The sequence below is a fragment of the Chlorocebus sabaeus genome, chromosome 9, assembly GCF_047675955.1.
Source record: "Chlorocebus sabaeus isolate Y175 chromosome 9, mChlSab1.0.hap1, whole genome shotgun sequence".
In the NCBI taxonomy this organism is placed as follows: domain Eukaryota; kingdom Metazoa; phylum Chordata; class Mammalia; order Primates; family Cercopithecidae; genus Chlorocebus; species Chlorocebus sabaeus.
Genome location: NC_132912.1, coordinates 81809756 through 81831737, shown reverse-complemented (window position 1 = coordinate 81831737; position 21982 = coordinate 81809756). Strand labels below are relative to the sequence as shown.

The window sequence follows — 21982 nt, the reverse complement described above, 5'->3', positions numbered from 1 at the left end:
CTTAAGATTGCTTTGGCTATTTGGGCTCTTCTTTGGTTCCATATGAGTTTTAGAATAGTTTTTTCTATTTCTGGGAAAAATGATGTTTGTAGTATGATAGGAATAGCATTGAATCTGTATATTACTTTGGGCAATATGGCCAGTTTAATGATATTGAGTCTCCTGATCCCTGAGAATGGGATGTTTTTCCATTTGTTTTTATCACCTACGATTTCTTTCAGCAGTGTTTTGTAGTTCTCCTTGTAGATAACTTTCATCTCCTTGGTTAGAAGTATTCCAGAGTAGTTTTCTTTTTTGTGGCTGTTATAAATGGGATTGTGTTCTTGATTAGACTCTCTGTAAAATTGTGACCATATTTATATGTTATTTTCTATTGTTGTTTAGTCTCCAAATATAAAATATGGTGCAATATCCACTTCATCACTTGGAGAAAAAGTGCTGAGTGCAAATCACAGTGATCCATCCATCCAGACAAGTGGGTCTGAGCAGACATCTCCCAAATCAAGCCCCACTGAAGGTCGGGAACTGTATCCTTCTGAAATTCATTTTGGTTTGTTATTTGGAAAAAGGAGGTTGTAGAGAGTCTATGCAGTGATTTTGAGTTGGTTTTGCTAAACAGCTATGATTCATCCTACCTCAATTATGTGGAAAGACAACATCCTGAATAAAATTTCAAAGAGAATGGTGAAAGATTAACTGAAAAGCACTTTCCACAGAAAGAATCATTTCCCCATTACATTGTAAGTTCCTGAATTAAAGTGAAGGTAATTGTGTAGCAGAAAAGCATCAACTTACTAAATGTGAGATATATATCTACATATAGAGAGATATATTTCCCCCAAGTAGAGTATCTTTCTATAACCTTTTTTACCCTTCCCCTCAAATCTTTAAAATATATAAATATATGCGGTCTTCTCTTCAAATTGAGTTTTGTGACACCCTGAACTTGTTAAGGTGTTCTCTTTGTGGATGAAAGAGGTCTCTGTCAGGTTAATCATGTCTCCAGAGTAGGGTTCTGATTTGTTTCCATGGCAGATAATTGTCAGTTGGAAGGTGATGTTGTTTAGGTATTTCACTTTTTTTTCTTCTCCTCTGCAGGTTGTAATGATGCTTTTGTTGAAGTAGGCATGCCTCGAAGTCCTTCCCATTCTGGGAATGCTGGTGACTTGAAACAGATGATGTGTTCCTCCAAGGTTTCCTGTGCCAAAAGGCAGACAGTGGAACTATTGCAAGGCACGAAAAACTCACACTTACAGTATGTATTTTCATCTTAAAAGAGTCCTTGATTTTTTGAAATGATGTATATTTGTTCTCAACTCTATAGTTAGTACTCTTGGATTCAAGTCATGTTTGATCTCATCCATGGGTGTTTTCATTTTATCTTTTAAAAAATATTAAGGAATAATATCTGATAATTTTCACCCTTCTCTTTCTTCTCTGTAGTCCCTTCCCCATTTAATGAATTTATTTATATCTGTGTCCTCTAAACCATCTGTATTACTCTGAAACTGTAGCATTCTCTCTGCTCTTCAGTAATCAGCAGAACCATTTTTATTCTCTGATTTTTGCTGTTAGAAATTTTCCCACTGTGAATCCTCCTTCATTTGGCTTTGAATTTCTTCCTTACGTGGCTCTTTTTTCCCAAGGTAGTTAATTGCAAATTTTTAAATAAATGCTTGACATTATCATGACTTTGTTTATTCCAAATCACTTTGGTTATAAATATATAAGTCGTATTAAATATTAAATATAATTCTTCCTTACCATAGCACAGTTAAAGTGTGTCATCCTTACTCTTTCTTTTTTTTCCTGCACGTATTTTGGGCAGTTTCTACAATGTAAGGTTTTGTTCCCACCTATTCCGTCCACCTGATTTCCTCTGCTGTCTTATTAGTTCCTGGTATACTGTTCTAGAGTGTCTTTATGCAAAGATTAGCATACATAGTTTTATTTCTTCCCATTCTTACTAAAATCCATTTTCCTTTATAAACTCTTTGGTCAATCATTATTACCTACTGTTGTCCAGTTCTCCTTTATCTGTGTTTTTCTTTACATGGTACTGATACCCCAAATTAATGTTGTTATAGACTAGAGAAACAGTTTTACTTCCTTGAAACTATTGAAGTGTTTAAAATAGATACCCATTCTTGTCATCACTGAGTGTGTTCTGAACCTTCTCATCGTCCTCTTCTGGGTTAAACTGAAGCCTCCAGAAAGATCTCCCTGCCTCCAGTCTTTTATTAGCTTGATCTATCCTTTATTTTGCTCCAGCCATTTATTTTCAAAAACAGGTCTAATCTTGTCACACTCTGGCTTCAAATCCACCAGTGGTCTGTGTTGCATGCTTCCTTTCTTTTACTTGTGCTCTTCCCTCTGATTTGCTCTTCTCTTGGCCTTTGGCACCAGACAACTTGCAGATGCTCTTAAGTTCCCAATTCAAATGTCCTTTGTGTAGCCTCTGTCAACTTTTGTCAAGCAAAGTTCACCGTCCCTCTTTTTGTATTCCAAAAGTACTTTTCTAAATTCCTCTAAATTCCCTTGGCACAGCAGCTGAATAGTTGAACAAATAAAATCATGAATGAATAAAAAAACCAGTTCTTGATTGATATTGCAATCCCTGTTTTATTTGAGCTTAAGGTGCAGTTAGATTTGAACCTGAGGTGTATGCATTCTGTACATATCATGTGTTGTTATTCACGTGTTTGCTGCTCATTGTAAGAAGCACTTTTATGTTCTGCCTGTCCCCCTCAACAGACTTTGAAGAATATTTATTTATCTGCTACATTTATTTGTTACCAATATCATATACATATTTCATACACATGAACTGGATCATCTGCATGCCTTCAAATTGACTGGATCTCTGTTTAGACTTTGCATGCATGAATCATTGATATCTCTTTGATGTATAAAAATTAGAAATCTCATCTGTACATCTATTCCATCTATGTCATATGCAGTATACCACATATACTGTATATATTGTGTTTGAATGTGCATCATGAAATAGTTTCAAGCTTTACCCCTACAGTCAAAGTGCCCGATTTCAAATTCCATCTCTACCGGTCACATTAGAGGTATGATCTTGGACAATGTACCTCCCTCATCCGCTAGTGGGGATAACAATAGTAGCTGTGTCATAGCATTGTTGTGAGGATTAAATGAGAGAATAATGTTAATAGCTGATGGTGATAAACATGCATAGTAAATGTGGCACATAGGAAACATTCAGTACATTTGTATATATAGTGAAGTGTTAAATTCTACACTCTTATTTCACAGCAGCACTGACAGGTTGCTCTCAGACCCTGAACTGAGTGCTACCGAAAGCCCTTTGACTGACAAGAAAGCTCCAGGGAGTGAGCGCGCTGCAGAGAGGGCAGCAGCCGCCCAGCAAAACTCCGAAAGGGTCCACCTTGCCCCACGGTCATCATACGTCAACATGCAGGTAATGGTAATACAATAGGAAAGCCATTCAAATGTCACATGTTTGGGTTCTGGTGTGGAGAATTCAGTGAGTGTTCAGCAGTAGTGCAGAAATTAGGTTTTCCCTCTGTGCTACATTCAAAATGAAATTTAAATATATAGGTAGCAGTTAGTTTGCTATAAACATTAAAAATGAAAAGCAGTATTTAGCTTAAGTGAGAATTCTTTAAAATATATTTAAAATGGTGCAGAATGGTCTGTGTCACTATCTTATGCAAATAACGTTATTCATGTGTTACTTAAAAAAATTGTAAATGAGTTTGCAGGACTGCATTTCTAAGTATTATTGCTTCATGACATAGTCTTGGATAAATAGATATACTATTTTCTATGTGATGAAGATGATAAATATGTTTGGTGCCATTTAAAGATAGTTATGAGAATAACTAATGTGGAGTGTTCTTTGAAAGTAGATGATGAATATTATCGATGATTGTGTTGGTTCACAGATATTTTATGATTACAAAACAACTTCCTTTAAATAATTTTTGTGATTAAACAACTTCCTCAATAGGAACTTTCCATGTATCCATTTTCAAACTATTAGGCTAACTACTCAGAACATACTGTTGACCATGAAAATGCAGAAATTTGATTTCCATATAGATGACAATATGAAAAATAAGGACATTGTGCTTTGTGCTTTTAGAGGTGTCTGTAAACATTTGATGTCAGACCAGAATTGCTGAGTAGACTTACCTATTTTATCTTTCACCACCAAAAAAGAGGAAGAACGTTCCACAAAATCCTAGGAACAGAAAAGCTGTCATAGATGTATCAAAGAAATTAATTCATGGAGCAAAACTACATTACTTTAATTCCAGTGCAATCTGCAGTTCAGTTGTCTGTTTTTTAATCCTTTGCATTGGAACGTTTTCCTAAGTTTTTCTATGAATTTTTTTTTTTTAAATAAAAGCCATGGCCTTTATAATGTGTCAGTGTTTAAAAAAGACATTTAAGGCCAGGCACGGTGGCTCACGTCTATAATCTCAGCACTTTTGGAGGCCCAGGCAGGTGGATTGCTTGAGTCCTGGAGTTTGAGACCAGCCTGGACAACATGGTGAAACCCTATCACTACAGAATAATTCTAAAAAATGAGCCGGGCATGGTGGCATGCACCTGTAGACCCAGCTACTTGGAGGCTGAGGTGGGAGGATCACCTGAGCCTGGGAGGCAGAGTTTGCTGTGAGCCAAGATTACACCACTGCACTCTAGCCTGGGAGACAAGAGTGAGACCCTGTCTCAAAAATTAAAAATAAATAAATTAAAAAGACATGTACTACATTTTCTCTGGTGGATGTATTTTCAGTTAATATGAATTACAATTTATTTAAGAAATATCAAATCCCCTTTATAATCTTTTAATGGTTTTTGTCTTGTGGTTCTTGTCACCTTTTCTATCAAATTTATACCTGCAGTGAACCAGTTTCTTGTTTCTTTCTTTTAGGATGGATGAGCATGTTCTTAATGTTTGAGTTTTAGCCTAATTAGATGTATTTATGTCGTTAGTGAACAGTTAACTCTTCAAATCACTAAGAAATCAATGATAATATTCACTGAGCATTGAGAGAGAGAAAGATTGAAAATTTCCCTGATTTCTTTGGCTGAAAATGATCTCTATCTCCTGATTGCTCTTGGAGTGCTATATCCCCAGCTCTCTTTTTATACTTATCTCAGTTTCTAATTTATTTTATAGTTATTTCTCTTTCCCAACCCTCCTAAGACTCAGCCAGGCACGGTGGCTCACACCTGTAATCCCAGAATTTTGGGAAGCCAAAGTGGGCAGATCACCTGAGTTTGGAAGTTCGAGACCATCGACCATCCTGGCCAACATGGCAAAACCCTGTCACTACTAAAAATACAAAAATTAGCTAGGCATGGTGGTGGGTGCCTGTAGTCCTAGCTACTTGGGAGGCCAAGATAGAAGAATAGCTTGAACCCGAGAGGTGGAGGTTGCAGTGACCTGAGATTGCACCACTACACTCCAGCCTGGGCCACAGAGCAAGACTCTGTCTGAAAACAAAAACAAAAACAAAACTGCAAGTCCTCAAGGCTGTTTTGATTCGTTGTTGTATTCTTCCACAAAGCTGAGCATAGTCTCGTTAACCAGTAGGCCCTCAATGAATATTTGCTGAACAAGTAAATTTAGATTCCCTGTATACCTTGCCTTTAGGCATTAGTAATTAAAACTTGATTTTAACTCCCAATGCCATTTTAGTCCTAGGATCTAAAAACTTCATCAAAAATATTATCTAAACATCTGGCTTTCCTGATACATGGCTATGTTTTTAGTTATCACATGTCCTTGTTTGTCTGGGACAGCCCCTGTTTACTTTTATTATCCTGGCCTAATTGTTATTCACAGCACATTTCACCTTCAGAAATGTCCTGTTTCAGACCATAGATTATATAGGTACCTTATATATGATGGTATGGTCTTTCTGGTTAAAGAGCTCTTGCCAGTTGGTCCTTGGTCCTTCTGGTAGGCCTTTGAGGCATGCTTACATCAAGTCTTAGCTAGTTCCTAAATTGGAGAGTTGATAACTCTCAGAAAAGATTTGAAATGTAACTGTATCTGCACTACTTTCTTCACAATGATCTATCTTGGTCCTCACATAGACTTGACTACATCATAGTTATTCATTCAGTTTTAATGGAATGAATCAATGGTGCTATCCTGGCCCTGTGCAATAAACGGTAACTAGGTTTAATTTTATGGCATTGCTTAATGTCATTATAAATTAAAGTTAGACATCTGCCATTTATCTCACTTCAAAAGCAAAGACTATGCCAGTTAGGTTAAATAATTTCTTAAGGTATCTTGACATCATACCATTTCAGGCTATGCTTATCTAAATGAAGAGGGGATTTGTGATACCCTAAGGGGCCCAATAGATACAGAACAGCATTTTGGAAATGTATTCTTTGAAAACTTGCATTATTATTAGTAGTAGTAGTAGTATACGCTAGCAGACACTGGCTCTGGAGTGCTAGGTATTTATGGTAAATACGATTTTTTTTTTCTTTTTTTAAGGAAAAATTCTAACTCTTAAAGTCAGAAGTGGTAATTTATTATTACTCATTAATTAGTGTTGGAAGCATGTTTAAACTTACAGACTTACCTTGGATTTCTGTGACATTATTGTGCAAAGCTTGGTGTATGCCTCAGGCAGATTCTTGGAACACAGTCAAAACCTTTGTTCTCTAACCATGGCATGACATTTGGAGAGACTGTCAGTAAAGGCATTTTCTGTTTCCTTTTCAGGCATTTGACTATGAACAGAAGAAGCTATTAGCCACCAAAGGTATATGATATACTAATAACTTACACTTGACTGTTTTTTAGTACACGCATAAATGTTTTTTGAGTACTCATGGTGAATTGAGAACTTGAAAACTCATAAAAAGAAACCTGGAATATTTGGGTTCAAGTTGCATAAATTCTGCTGAATATATTTTGTTGAATGGTGTATTAAGAAATAACATTCAGTGATAATTCCTTCACAAATATTCAGAGAAACAACACTTATCATCAGTATTTCATTTAAGAAATGCACTAAACATACCAAGCATTGGTTTTGTTTTGTTTCCAAAGCTATGTTAAAGAAACCAGTGGTGACGGAGGTCAGAACGCCCACAAATACCTGGAGTGGTCTGGGTTTTTCTAAATCCATGCCAGCTGAAACTATCAAGGAGTTGAGAAGGGCCAATCATGTGTCCTATAAACCCACAATGGCAACCACTTATGAGGTTTGTAGAGTCATGTCCTACTCATTCTTCCTGTCTGTTCTTTCATCAAAACAGGACAGTCCTTCCCCCACACTCATTCTTTATGTACCTAAAGGAAAATGATTAGTGGTGACTTGTTTTTATTTCTATTCCTGTAAAGATACTGTTATAAAACTGATGCACTCTTGTGTATTATGATCTTTTATCTGTATTTTCTCGTAACATTCCATAAAAATGTATGAAGAGTCCTTTTATCCAAGGGTTTCACTAGCAAGGTCGCCATAGGGGGAAAAGGCAAATATTCAACAAAAATAGGTTTTCAGATATGAGTTAAAAATTCAGTGTGCTCAGATTTGCCAAGAACACAGCAAGAAGTATCTCAAACAAGTGCTCCAGAATTTTTATGTTTCCCAGATGTTGGCTGCCCTGCTCGGGGTGCGACTGGGAAGCTGGCATTCCTACCATATGGAAGGGATAGAGAGTTCCATACTCCACAGCCAAGCTACACGTGATTCACCAAGCAGGCCTTTTCCATTTCAAAGTATCAGATTTTGGCTCTTAAGTCTTTGGGAGTGGGGTGGGGCTCGAGAGAGCGTGCACATGTGCACAATGCTGGGAGACTGTACAAACCCAAACATGGATGAAAATGTTCAAGAGTCACAGTGTTCAACCAGAGAGAGCACTGTAGGCCAAAAAAACAAATATTGGTTAAGGGTTTCATAATTGTTAAGTCTAATAACTGGCATTTGTAGACTGACCTTTTCTCCACCCATTTTCTTTGTAATAAATTAGGCTCTTGATGAAACACAAAAGCAAACATGCTGCTTTTTTTTCTTGGTCTCTTTTGAGTAAGTGAAAAAGAAAATACTATTGAAATACTGAAAGAAAGAGTCTCCTGTGAATGTCATTGTCAGAGTTATAGTAGCAGCCTGGCAGGCCGTATTTTAAAGATTGAAGTTACCTTCAGCAGCAGAATGTAGGAACCATTATGAAAAATGTTGAGGCTCTAAGAGGTACACTCTTCTTTCTTCCATTATAACACAGAGAAAATAAACATCTCCTTTTGTTAGCAGGGACCATAAAACTGCTGTGCTCATTCTTAGAGTTTCACCTGATGCACGGTATGGCTGTTCCTTTCAGCCCGTCCTTGCTTTTGACAGAGTGAAGTGTGCTAGGTTGACTGTGTTCTGATAGTTTCATAGATGAAGTATTTACCTTAGAAATACTCATTCAGTTCTGCTTTCTAAGACCAACAGTAGGACAAGTTGAAAATGATGTTCGTTTCAGTAATGGAGTGGTCAAGTGCAGGGTTCTGATAACCACCACTGACCAGATGTATAGCTTTGGCGAGTGACTTCACTCATCTGAACTGTGTCTCATTCAGGTTCTGCTGAGAAGGGCATTGGAGAAGGCATCCAGTGCTTAGCATGGTGTGTTGTCAGTTCTTAGTGATATTATTATTATTATTATTATTATTATTATTATTTTTGACACGGAGTCTCGCTCAGTCACCCTAAGCTGGAGTGCAGTGGCACGATCTCAGCTTACAGCAATCACCATCTCCCAGGGTCAGGCAATTCTCCCATCTCAGCTTCCCGAGTAGCTGGGATTACAGGCACCCACCATCATGCCTGGATAATTTTTGTATTTGAGTAGAGATAGAGTTTCACCATGTTGGCCAGGCTGATCTTGAACTCCTGACCTCAGGTGATCCGCCCACCTCAACCTCCCAAAGTGCTAGGATTACAGGCGTGAGCCACTGCGCCCAGCCTAGTGATATTTTAAAAATTTTACTTTATTATTATTATTATGAGTCTCACTCTGTCACACAGGCTGGAGTGCAGTGGCGCGATCTCGCCTCACTGCAACCTGTGCCTCCTGGGTTCAAGTAGATGAGATTACAGGCACGCACCACAACGCCCAGCTAAGTTTTGTATTTTTTTTTTCTTTTTTAGTATACACAGGGTTTCATCATGTTGGCCAGGCTAGTCTCAAACTCCTGACCTCAAGTGATCTGCCCACCTCGGCCTTCCATAGTGCTAGGATTACATGTATGAGGTTCTTTTAAATTTTTAAAATTTTTTTCATTTTTAAATTTTAATCTATTTACTTATTCATTTTAAGACCAGGTTATGAGACTGGCTAATCTTTGTATTTTTGGTGGAGTCTAGGTTTCACCATGTTGCCAAGGCTGGTCTCAAACTCCTGGGCTCAAGCAGTCCACCTGCCTCGGCCTCCCAAAGTGCTGGAATTACAGGAGTGAGCTACCACGCCTGGCCAGTTCTTACTGATATTGAGTGGCTATTACTATTTCCAGTGGAGGACTTACTTTATCCTGAAGAAAACCAAGGGCTTGGTGAAAGATGAAATTATGTTTATGAATGCTCATTGGTGGAAGTATTTCTGCACACTCAACTTAGTTATGTTTTTTTATATTCAAAGGAATATCTTAGGGTATTATATGAACACATAAGAATTTAAGATAATAGTAGTAATTATCTTAAATCACATTCATTTAGTTCATCCACAATTTTATTCAATCCCCACAAACTCCTAGTAAGGAAAGGGGCCCAGAATGGCTAAGTGTCTTACTTAAGGTTACTTATACTCCTCTTCCTAATGATTTAACCCAAGAGAGTCCATAGCAAAGGGTGGTGATCTAGAGCCATGTTGCTATAGTTTTATGAACATAAGAATCACTCAGAGAGCATAATAATCCAGACTCTTCTGCTAGGATCTCACTCAAAAGGTAGGGAGTGAGAAGCAGGTATCTATTTGCGTTTTCAGCAAGAACCTAGTATAATTGTGATGCACGTGTCCCACAGGAAACACTGCTGTAAAGGGATGTAACCCTATAGGGATAAGGGCAGCAATAGGCAGAGGAGCCCAAAAAGCTCTTCTGCTCCAGCACTTGCCCAGGGACAGGTAGATCACAGATCACTTTCTCTGGGCAGAAATGTGCAGGGCCTCTGACACTATGGTTGAACTTCTTCCTATGGCTTTTCTTGCTTTGGCTATCTTGGGCTAGCCTGCCCCATCATCCTGGCTGGTGTTCACATTGAAATTTGGGAGAGAGAGTGGGTGAGACCTGCTGGATTCCAGCATGGACATTAACCGTGTAATATGCTTTTCTTTACTGCCTCTTTAAGTGCTACTAATGGAAATATACGATCAAGTTCTTTTTTTTTTTCTTTTTTCTGAATGGTGTTCTAGATTCTCCTTGGTATATAAGTTAGACTTGAGCTTTTCCTCATGTATCCCAAATTCTTTGAAATGTAAGAAAGGGCCCCTCACATAGCATGGTCTGATTTTCTGCAGCAGTGGCTGTGTGTGTCTTTTCTTTTATTCTTCCATGGCTCAGAAGGATCAGAAATAGGGCATCCAGCGAGTATTGCCTCTATAGATTAGGAAGAAGGGAAGGGCCTGGGGAAAAGTAGAGAGGGAGATTTTTATTAAAATAGAGACCACATCTATGCTTATGGCACTAATATTTTTAAGTTGGAGAGTAGCTAAAAACACCTTCCTTTTTCTTACTTTTTCCTTTTTCAAAAGAAAAATAAAGCCAAATGAACAAGGAGAATGCCGATCTATAAAAAGAGCAAGCATGTTTGACCAATAGGTCCTGATGGGTGAGGGCTGCTCACTCGGTGTGCCACGGACCAAATGTTTCCTGCTGTAGCAACTTCGCTTGAGGCAAGAATCTGATACTTCAAACTCTGTATTCAATATTATTGAGAAGCTCAGCTTGAACAATTTTTTCCAGTTTTAGGGCAGCTTTGAGAAATTAATCTATTTCAAAGAGATCCCTTAGATAAGACGCAGGCACTTTCAAGCTTTTTTTGTTTTCTCCAAGATTCTAAAATATGACCCTGTCCCCTTATATTATATTGGGATACCAAAAGTCAAACAAAAGGCTGCTTTGACCTGCAGTAACTGTGTCACATCAATACAGCTACAAAGAGGTTTGGGATTTTCTTTACCTTTTTGCCACCCATCTCTTAAAAGCATGAGTAATGGTCACATATTCTTGGAGCAAATAAAAACCTGCATTGGGAATCAAAGATGGTTTTCAACTTCTCTAGCACTGATAGTAACGAGGTTGTCCGATTATTTTAAATCTTACAAATCTAGGAGTAGAAATATTAAAGATATTTTATCAAAGATATACAAATAATAAAGCTACTTTCATTGGAAATGTCAGTTTTTGGTCTCAGAAAGCTTCATTTCCCTATACCCATTCCCAGAAGTTAGCAAAGGTATCCCATAGTTGTAGGAAAAGGAGTCTTTGAGATTAATTCAATAATTCCAAAAATACTAAGCACCTAATGTGTTCTAGACACAATTTTATACACTAGTAATACTGCGCTTGAATACAAGATTCTTGCTTTCGCAGATGGAGCTTTCTTGTGGGTAGAAGGAAACACAAACTAGAAGGCAGTAGGTTACAAGAGTCTCTGTTACGTACGAAACAGAACCGCTTAGATTTGGGTAATCATAAAGCAGACCTTATGAGCAGATGACATTCAAGCTAAAACCTAGATGCCAAGAAAAGGCCATGAAGGTCTGGGGAAAGAGTAGTAGGCCAAGAGAACAGCTGACACGATCTCCCAGAGTTGGAACCAGCCAGTGAGTTCCTGAAGCTGAGGTGGGTAGGGTGGCGGAGCATCAGCATCAGAGAAGAGATTGGAGAGAGGCAGAGGCTGGATTAGGGAGCCTGTCAGTTTACGGTAAGGCACAGTGGAAATACGTCACAGGACTTTACACAGAGGCATATTTGTTTTCATTTGCATTTTAAGAAATCAGTCTTGTTGCTTTATGGAAAATAGATTATAGGGGGATAAGGAGCAAGAGTAGATAGAATTAAAATGGCCCTTAAGGAGGCAGTTGGGACATTGTGGAGGTGTATAGAAGTGGGCAGACTTGGGCTGTGTTTAGAGATGACACTGATAAACTTGCTGAGGGATTGACTGTGTTGAGGAAAGGAGGAACCAAGGATGACTTTTGGCTGGAGCAGCTGGGTAAGTAGTAGAGTCACTAGTTGGGATATAGGAATTCTGAAAGAGTAAGTTTGAGGGTAGCTGATGGGGATGGGTAACAACAACTTGGTTTCGAGCACACTGAATTTAAGATGTCTGTCAGGCAGGAAAGTGGCAGTGTCAGAGTGGCACCTCTATGATTCTAAATTTCCTTCTTTTTTCTTTTTTTTTGAGACAGAGTCTTACTCTGTTGCCCAGGCTGAAGTGCAGTGGCACGATCTCGGCTCTTGCAACCTCCGCTTCCTGGGTTCAAGCAATTCTCCTGCCTCAGCCCCCTGAGTAGCTGGGATTACAGGCATGCACCACCACACCTAGCTAATTTTTGTATTTTTAGTAGAGATGGGGTTTCACCATGTTGGCCAGGCTGGTCTTGAACTCCTGACCTCAGGTGATTCACCCACCTTGGCCTCCCACAGTGCGGGATTACAGGTGTGAGCCACCGCACCTGGCCTATGATTCTAAATTTCAACAGAGAAGTCAAATCTGGAGTTAGAAATTTAGGAGTCACTATTGTCATTACTTTTTGAAAAGACTTAAGATTACTTAACAAGAAAGTAGACAGAGGGAAGGGAAGAGATCCTAGGACCAGGTACAGGGTAATCTGACATTTTAGAATGTGAAATAGGAAGATCCTCCAAAGGACACACAGTGAGGTAGGTGGAAAACTTGGGGCCTGGGGTGTCAGGATGCCCTAAAGAAAGAAATTTTTAAAGGAGGGCGTAGTGAGCTGTCTTTTTGCCATTGCAAGATTGAATTAAGTAAGTTTATTGAGTGAACAGTAAAGGATTCTCTTGGAATTACCTAATGAACATAATACTTTGAAAATCAGAGAATCTTGACTTTAATACTCTAGGTAATACCAAGTAGGGTGTCTATAATATAGTGATAAAATAAAGGATGAATAAATGCAAGTTCAGTGCAAATTTTAAATTATTTTTGTTTTTATTGTGGAGAATTTAAAAAGATAAATTATTCCAGGTATCTAATTTGTTAGAGAGATTGTATCCTTGTTTGTTTAGGGGAGGGTAACACAGGGGAAAGGACAGGTCGCCTTCCAACCTCAGGCTCTATTAGCATTTTGAGAAGCCAGCTTTGCCACATCACCATTTCTCTTACTTGTGTGATACAAGGCAGAGAACCTTTGCTCTACCAGGTGGAAGATTTGCTTTGTGGTCTCCAAAATTGGAAGAAGTCTCAGCATCCACTCTGCCAAATTTTATAGAAGGGATCATTTATACTGGGGTCTCTCAGGACTCTCCCTCAGAATCTACTCCCCATAATGGAGGAAAAAGACTTCACTGTGTAAATTGCCAAGTGTCCTTGGTGCTGCAGGGCAAAGGCCGTAGGCAGGTTTCACAGCCTTCGTTCCTGAGAGTCAACACTCACGAGTGCAGTGGCTGGCAAGAGAAGTAAACGGCAGTGGTGTCATGTGGATTCTTTCCTCCTCCCACCCTGAGAAACCCACCTGATTAAACATTTCCTTATCTGGCTTTGTCTGTTTACAGGGCTCATCGATGTCCCTTTCACGGTCCAACAGTCGCGAGCACTTGGGAAGTGGAAGTGAATCTGATAACTGGAGAGACCGAAATGGAATCGGACCTGGAAGTCATAGTGAATTTGCAGCTTCTATTGGCAGCCCTAAGCGTAAACAAAACAAATCAAGTGAGCTTTGTGTTTTATGTACACTTTTAGGTATCCCCAGATTAGAATGTGTTTATTTGGGTCGGAGTATCACTGTGGCCTCTCTGACTTCAAGTGCTTGGTGTAATTCACATGGCATCTCCTCTGTGAAGCCATCCTCGTTTCTCCCAGTGAAGCAGGAGAGGTTCTCTCCCCTCACTCCATTTTGTGCATGCTTTCACTCTAGCACTTGCCGTACCTAAGGGTAATTACTTATCTACCTATGTGTATCTCCCTGTGAAATTTGTGCTCCACAAACCAGAGACTATATTTGTTCATTTTATAAACATTTATGAAGTGTCCATATGTCAGGTGTTCTGTTATGCTCTGCCTTGTTGAATATTTCTTCCCAAATGCCTAGTGGACTGACACCTAGTAGGTAGGTGCTCAGTAAAAGTTTATGAAATGAATGCATCAATGGGTAATGTACACACATGCATCCAGGTGGTGACAGAAAGACAAGGACATAAGAAAGTGGTTGAGGCCAGGCATGGCAGCTCTTGCCTGTAATCCCAGCACTTTGGGAGGCGAAGGTGAGATGATAGCTTGAGCCCAGGGGTTTGAGAACAGTCTGGGCAACACAGTGAGATTTCATCTCTATTGAAAAAAAAAAGCTGGGTGCGGTGGTATGCATGCACCTGTAGTCTTAGCTACGTGGGAGACTGAGGTGGGAGGATCACTTGAGCCCAGGAGTTTGAGGCTGCAGTGAGCTGTAATTGAGCCACTGCACTACAGCCTGGGTGACAGAGCAAGACCCTGTCTCAAAAAAAAAAAAAAAAAAAAAAAAGGTTGAGAAAAATGTGATTGAATTAGCATCTTAGACCACTGAAGAAAGACTGCCCAGCAGGTGGCTACTAAAGATGAACAGCAAGGTTTGATTTTGTAAACAGACAAGATGTTGCTGAATTAGCATAAACAGGAAAAAAATTAACTTACAGCATGGGGGTTCTGACTTTTAGCAAATCTGGCTGAGACTCAGCGTGAGCCCATTGTTTTATCTACAACAGCACCCATACTTCTGGGCTATATAAACAGATGAAAGCTGATATTGTCATCACAAGATATGCCCCAGTGCCTTTTTTCAGGGTTTTTGACACATTTGGAATCCTGAAACATGCAGAATATTTAAAGACACCTTGAAGCAAGGCAATCTAGATGAGCATGGTAGACACTCAGTAACAGTCAGTTTTTAACGTTACTATCAGTCATATCAGCTGTGTTGTCGGGAGTCTCAGATTTGAAAGGAGTAATCAGGTTGTTGGCCTAGTCTAAATAAGAAAGCACGGTCAACTATTTCATTCCTAAATGCACTGTCAATAGTAGCCTGGAGACTCCCCATTAGTTACTGGCTGGATACCCCACCACTGACAGTATGATTGAGCTGAGAGTCAGGCTGGTGCCAGGCACAGATGGAGGTGTGTAAATGATGTCCAGTCTCTAGCCCAAGATACGTTCATTTGGTGCTTCTCTTTTTCTATCTTTATCTCTTTTCCCTTAATTTAACATTGGATAATTAAATTGACTGTACTACTCAGTTGAATTGAAGTTCAGGATTAAGATGGAGGATACATTAATAAAAAAGAAAGATTAATGAAGCACAGTTACTTGGGTTTTGTCACCTTTTTTAGGGTATGGGGAGTTTAGGAGAGACTCAAAACTACAAGTAGTTAAGACCAAAAAAAAAAAAAAATAAGTAAAAGTAAGTTATAGGCTATTTTGAACATTTATCACTATGAACATTTTATTTTCAAACATTTGTTTTTAAACATTTTAATTATATATTTTATTTAACCCAACATATGTAAGATTCCTTTTAAATATGTAATCAATATAAAAATTATTTGAAATAGCTTATATTCTTCCTTAGGTTGTAGAAAATCTTTAAAATCTGCAGTGTATTGTGTACTAACAGAGCATTTTCATTTCCACTACCTATTGCAGGTGCTCAATAGCCATGTGTGGCCAATGGCTACTGTATTGAACAGCACAGTTTTAGATAATTTCTCTTAGCACCCTTGTCAAGATCACCAATGCTTCTGTTTTCCCTGGGCGTCCCTATTTATACCATTTGCTGCAGCATAATTCTCAGTAACTCTTTTACTCTCAAAAAAAAAAAAAAAGTAAATGTATCATTTAGACCATAAATTATATGGGCAGCCTTTTAGCCACTTTCATGTTGTCATGTCCCACATCCTGTGGTCACTTACCCCAATTCCCTTATCGCAGTCCACTTTGTGGCTTTGTGTCACCTTTGACCCGGTACCTCTATAGTCACTCCTCCTCAAACTGTTTTTATGACTTTGGGGCCTCTGCTTCACCTTTAAATGGTGGAATGTCCCAGGACTCAGTATCTTGAGGTTTGGTTTTGGGTCCTTTCTCTACACATTCACTCCAAGAGATAAACAGCTATCTTTAAGAGAAAAAGAAACCTTATCAGGAAATGCCTTCTGCTTGAGAATCATAAAGGACATCTCAACTGGGAGATGAAAACAACTGGAGAAAGTGATCAGTGACACCCAAAACCATGCAGAACAAGATTCCTAGACTTGGCAGATGCATGGATCCCCAGAGTAGACTAGACGGATCTGATTGGCTTTGGTCAGTGTCGTCCTCCCTCACCTCTTTGGGGTCCTCTCCTGAAGCCACATCCTTGGTGTAAGAAGACAGATTTCCCACACAGGCAAGAGCTCATTATTGGTCTCGGAGGTAGAATGCCTGCACTCTGCTAAAATTTCCCAGGCTGTGTGTGTGTGTGTGTGTGTGTGAGACTTACTTGGCTTGGTTCAATAGTCCATCACCAGCGCTTGCTTGTCACTGGGTCTGAGAGCCACAGACAGTTTGTTGAAACCTTTGCCCACCAAGTCAGTTGCAGAACCAAGGCAAAGTTCAGCATTGCTGTCTTAAAAGTTTTCTGCAGAGACAGATTTATTTTTGTCCTAAATTAAATCCAGGAACCCCAGCATCATTCCTATTACTTCATACATTACTCTTAATTTTGGAAGTATGCTGTTTTGTGACCTTGCTACCCAATTATATTTTTCTAGGGAGCAGCATTTATGTGTTGCAATATCATACAATTCCTTTGACCAAAGGAAAGCACAGGTGTAGATACAGAGAGCCACCCTGCCATCCAACAGAACCTGGACTTGCAATAACTTTCCATACCTTTATTTTGTCCCAGGGATCCTTCTTCCAGCTCCTCATTTAATTCACATCAAATCAATTATAAACAACAAATGCTTCTGACTACTCAGGGAGAATATGATGAATGATTATTAACTACAGAGGCACTGTTGCTGAATTTCTGCCTCCCAAGTGTAACCTTTTAAATGGCAAGAGCCTCCCTGAAAGCAATAACCAGCATTTCCTTAATGAAAAGCCAATATTTCAGTAAAGGATTGCTGTATTTCTACAGCTACTGCTCTATTCAGCTGAACAATGAAAGTTGAAATATTTAGGTGATTAAAACTTTTAATTAAACCATGTTCTCTCTGGGCATTTACACTTCAAGCCTGTCTCTCCTTTGCCTTTCAGCGGAACACTATCTCAGCAGTAGCAATTACATGGACTGCATTTCCTCGCTGACAGGAAGCAATGGCTGTAACCTAAATAGCTCTTTCAAAGGCTCTGACCTCCCTGAGCTCTTCAGCAAACTGGGCCTGGGCAAATACACAGATGTCTTCCAGCAACAAGAGGTCAGTCATTATTTATTTTCCCAAGTATCTTTGTTTTGGTTGTGTGTATGATGACTTCTAGAATGAAATCACTTATTGACCTATGAGTATGCTTTCACTGAGCATTTATTCAAGTCTCATAGCTTGTTCTTGTTACTAAGAAAAATGTCATCTCATTTCTTATTTAGTGCAGCTAGTAAACACAGGATAGCAGAAATAGAGAAAATCATACTTGCAGAAAAATGTACAATAGCTGTCTAACAGTTTTAGCAATAAAACCCAATTGATGTATAGATTCATAGGAATTTTTGTAGTCACAGCTCCCTTAAGGTCAGCAACAAGTCTGTATTTAACATGATTTCATTTTGAATCTGTTGTTATCTTTATTTGTGGCACTTATAAGTAAATAACAGCATCTGAAATATCTCTGGCTGTTTTTGACTCATCCTGGCCATACTGAGGTCTGTTCTCACAGAATATATGTTTTTTTCAACATGTTCATTTATTCATTAACTTACTGTTTGGGTTTTACCTGAACTGAGACAGAACTGAGATGTCTACTGAACAATCACGACCATGGATTTTGATCAAACTGATTAGCCATATTCTATTATGTACTGGCATAAAGAAAAGAGGCCCCAGGCATGATTCTTCCTCACAGTGCTCTCATACTACTGGGGCACAGCTAACTCAGTGTCAGAAAATTAAAATGGTTCTATACATTTGTGTCTTTTTCAAATCAAGACATGGTCCATGTTCGATGCTAGTTGGCTTAATTTTATGTTACAGAACATCTGATTTAGTAATTTCTAGGCATGTGTCAGTTAATAAAGAATCTATGGTTTTTACTAGACACTTTGTAACATAAATTCAATGTGCTTGCCATGGTCCAATAAATTATTAAATTTAAATGCTGAACATTTTTGTTTTTTACACTGAAAGAGCAATTGTCGTGTGTATTAAATTTTAGGGTATTGATTTTTTTTCTGTTTCCCCTACATCTGAGTTAGCGTTCATTTAACCAAGAATTTTTTAAGCTGAATAAGCCTTTCATAATCAACGCATTAAATAATATATCTCTTTATTTTGTCTTGCTGGCTAGATGAGGGTAGCTGGAAGCAGAAGTATTTTAATGTGTCCAGGCACAGAAGGTCAAAAAGCAAGAGATTGAATGTTAATTCAGTGATTTTCTGAGTTTGTTGTCATCTGTGTTTCCTATTTGAATAAGCATAGAAATTGTAGGCATTTCTTATTCCAATTACTCCAAGCAGGAAAAAAACATGAAAGTATAAAGGCAAAGGAACTTAATTTAATATTTTATTAACTACAGCAGGGATCAGCAAACTGTGGTCTGCAGGCCCACTGCCTGATTTTGTAAATAAAGTTTTATTGAAACACAACCACATTCATTTGTTTACATATTGTCTATGACTTCCTTCCAGCTGTAACAGCAAAATAAGTAACTGTAACAGTACATTATGGCCCACAAAGCCTAAAATATTTACAGTCTGGTCCTTTAAGAGAAAGTTGGGGAACACTTGAGCTGAAAAATCTCTATTATAGAATTTCTGAAAACATATCTTTAGAACTGTGATAAATGATGGCCTAAGGTGTTTTAAGATCTGGATTTACCTTCCAAATCAAAACAGTACAATTTAAATTATCCTCAATATCATTTAATGAAAAGTTTTACCTGTTTATGGCATGTTGAAATTTGGTAATTTGCTTCTTTTCAATGTAGGATATTTTCTAATACTCAGATGTGACTTAACAAGAATCCCCCATAAGTAATTTCATGAGATTTAATTTATTGTAAGCATGTTCAAGATTCATTTAGCAACTTTCACTGATGATATATCAACATGCATTATTACTAACCATACCTGCCAGTTATGTTCTTTGGTAAGCCCAGTGTTTTATATATATAGTTATAGTGAATGCTTACAACAGTTCTGCAGGATACAGTATTGTCAACCCTCTGTGACCACAGCTAGTAATGGCAGAGTCAGGATCTGGACCCAAGTCTCTTTGGCCTCAGAATCCATTGTCTTTCTCTTCTTCCACACTACCACACTATCTTTTTTTTTTTTTTTTTTTTTTTGAGATGGAGTCTCGCTCTGTCGCCCAGGCTGGAGTGCAGTGGCGCCATCTCCACTCACTGCAAGCTCTGCCTCTCGGGTTCATGCCATTCTCCTGCCTCAGCCTCCCTAGAAGCTGGGACTACAGGCACCCTCCACCACGCCCGGCTAATTTTTTTGTATTTTTACTAGAGACGGGGTTTCATCGTGTTCGCCAGGATAGTCTCGATCTCCTGAGCTCGTGATCTGCCCACCTCGGCCTCCCAAAGTGCTGGGATTACAGGCTTGAGCCACCGCGCCCGGCCCTTCGACACTATCTTTAAAGGAAGGATGGCGAATCCTTGGGCAGTTTCCCTTCATAGTTTGTTCCTGATGCCGGAGAGTATAGGTTTATAGTTCCTTCAAATACTTATTTTGTGTCTGTTTCAGTGATAGTTTGCTGGGTTGAGCCAAATGAACTGTAGATCTGATTGTGTCCCGGAATTCTTTCAATCCTGTGTAGAACACAAAGGAAGATGCCATCTGTTTTATTATTTAGTTTCTTCTTTAAATGGTAAAGATACAGTTAACCAATTCAAAATCCCAACCTAAGAAATATTTTTCTTTCCTGAACAGATAATGCTCTTCCTTTTATCAGTTCACAAAAATGGTACAATCTTTGTGTTTCCTTTTTTGCTATAGTTGCCAGGATGCTCAGAGCTAAGTCTTCTGCTAGAATCATCACTTCCATTTCACCACCTTTCTAAATTCTTGTTTCTTAGGTTTGTGCTACCACCTTTCTTTTCTGGAAGTAGGCAGAGCATAATTAATAAATAAGTGTGAAAACAAGTTGATCCTACAGTGGGAAAGAAAATAAGTAATTAATATATTGGTTATAAATTGACCTTTCTACCCACAGATCGATCTTCAGACATTCCTCACTCTCACAGATCAGGATCTGAAGGAGCTGGGAATAACTACTTTTGGTGCCAGGAGGAAAATGCTGCTTGCAATTTCAGGTGAATATAAATATTCAACTTATATGTTAAAATCTGAATAACCTCTGCCAGTGGTCTCAGCCGTTGGGTTGTTTCTACCCATTAACTGCTGGCTTACTAACCTAACACCTTGGTTGTGGTTTCAGAGGGTTTTTCTGTCAACAGTGTGACAAATCCTGAGACTGTCTTACTTTTTCATCAAGGCATTGCCTGAAAACCTGCCTTAACAAGGGTCATTTCTGAACATAGATCTCTTCAGAAATATCTAACCAAAATCACCCTATGCAGATCATGAGAAGTAGGGGGGGAAGTTTAATTCTCCTCTTTGCAGTTGTGTTAAACAGTAATCATTACATTAGTGAATAATTATTCTTGATTGGCGGTTATGTTTCAAATGTGTGTGTCCTTGCACACCGACTGAGATCATTGCACTGAGAAGAAAAGAATGCTGATTGCAATAGCATGGAATCTGGCAGTGTTACTTGTCTTAATTCTTCTTAGTTTTCCCACTGTTTTAATAGAATTTATGAGTCAGAGGACATAGTATCCTGAAGATAGTCACAGAATGAAGGAAAATAATGTCTGTCTCCCTAGGCCACTTTCTTTGTGCATCTGTTGCATATACAATTTAGAAAATGCTCTATACATATTTATTGGGTGCCACTCATTTGAAAGGAATGGAGCCAGATGATGAGTCAGGAGTTGGCAAATACATAGTAATGAACCTCAAAAAAGTGTTCAGAGAAATATGCGGAAATTCGAAGGAGGGAATGGGATTAGTTTTTGAAGACTTGCCAATAAAGTTCTTGAATGTCAAATTTATATGTATCCCAGTCTCAGAAAGACAGACACACCAGGGGCAGAAGCCAAGTGTCATGTGCTGTGGAAAACTGAATGCTTTTTCACAACACTGAATTTGCAGGCTATGCCTCAGTGAAGCCAGCAGTTGCATCCAACTGATGAAAGTCCATTCCAGACAGCATTCACTAATCAGATCCGCAGATAAAATTTAAAACCTCAGTGGTTTTCCATTTTATTTTAGCAGCATTTTGAATGCCCCACCCATCTTCCCATAGGAAATCTTCATCTGAAGCAGATATAGGCAAAGCAGCCTTGAAATAGGAGTGGAAATCCAGCCATTGAGCTTCCTGGTGGCAGCCTATTAGGTTCTTCTGTGGATAGAGTTCTACATTCATCAGTTTTACCAGAACTTCTAAAATTTCTTCTTGGATATACTGTATGTATCCAAGAGGCTCTATTAATGGAACTCAACAGGGAAGACACATAATTCCTGCTCATAAGATCATCTTGGTATAGTGGAA

General features: G+C 38.7%; 1 protein-coding gene across 3 annotated transcripts in view; it reads left to right on the top strand.

Annotated features, from left to right (window-relative positions):
• The window catches only part of BICC1 (BicC family RNA binding protein 1), a 329285-nt gene that overhangs the window by 297703 nt on the left and 9600 nt on the right, over positions 1-21982 (top strand). For 2 of the 3 annotated variants that reach the window (XM_007963396.3, XM_073019140.1), the window contains exons 13-20: positions 385-517; positions 1099-1255; positions 3283-3448; positions 6752-6791; positions 7082-7236; positions 13757-13913; positions 17466-17626; positions 20582-20681. In XM_007963396.3, the coding sequence (XP_007961587.3) occupies positions 385-517; positions 1099-1255; positions 3283-3448; positions 6752-6791; positions 7082-7236; positions 13757-13913; positions 17466-17626; positions 20582-20681 (1069 nt within the window). The remainder of the gene's footprint in view (positions 1-384; positions 518-1098; positions 1256-3282; positions 3449-6751; positions 6792-7081; positions 7237-13756; positions 13914-17465; positions 17627-20581; positions 20682-21982) is intronic. The other variant, XM_007963397.3, reaches the window with a different exon arrangement.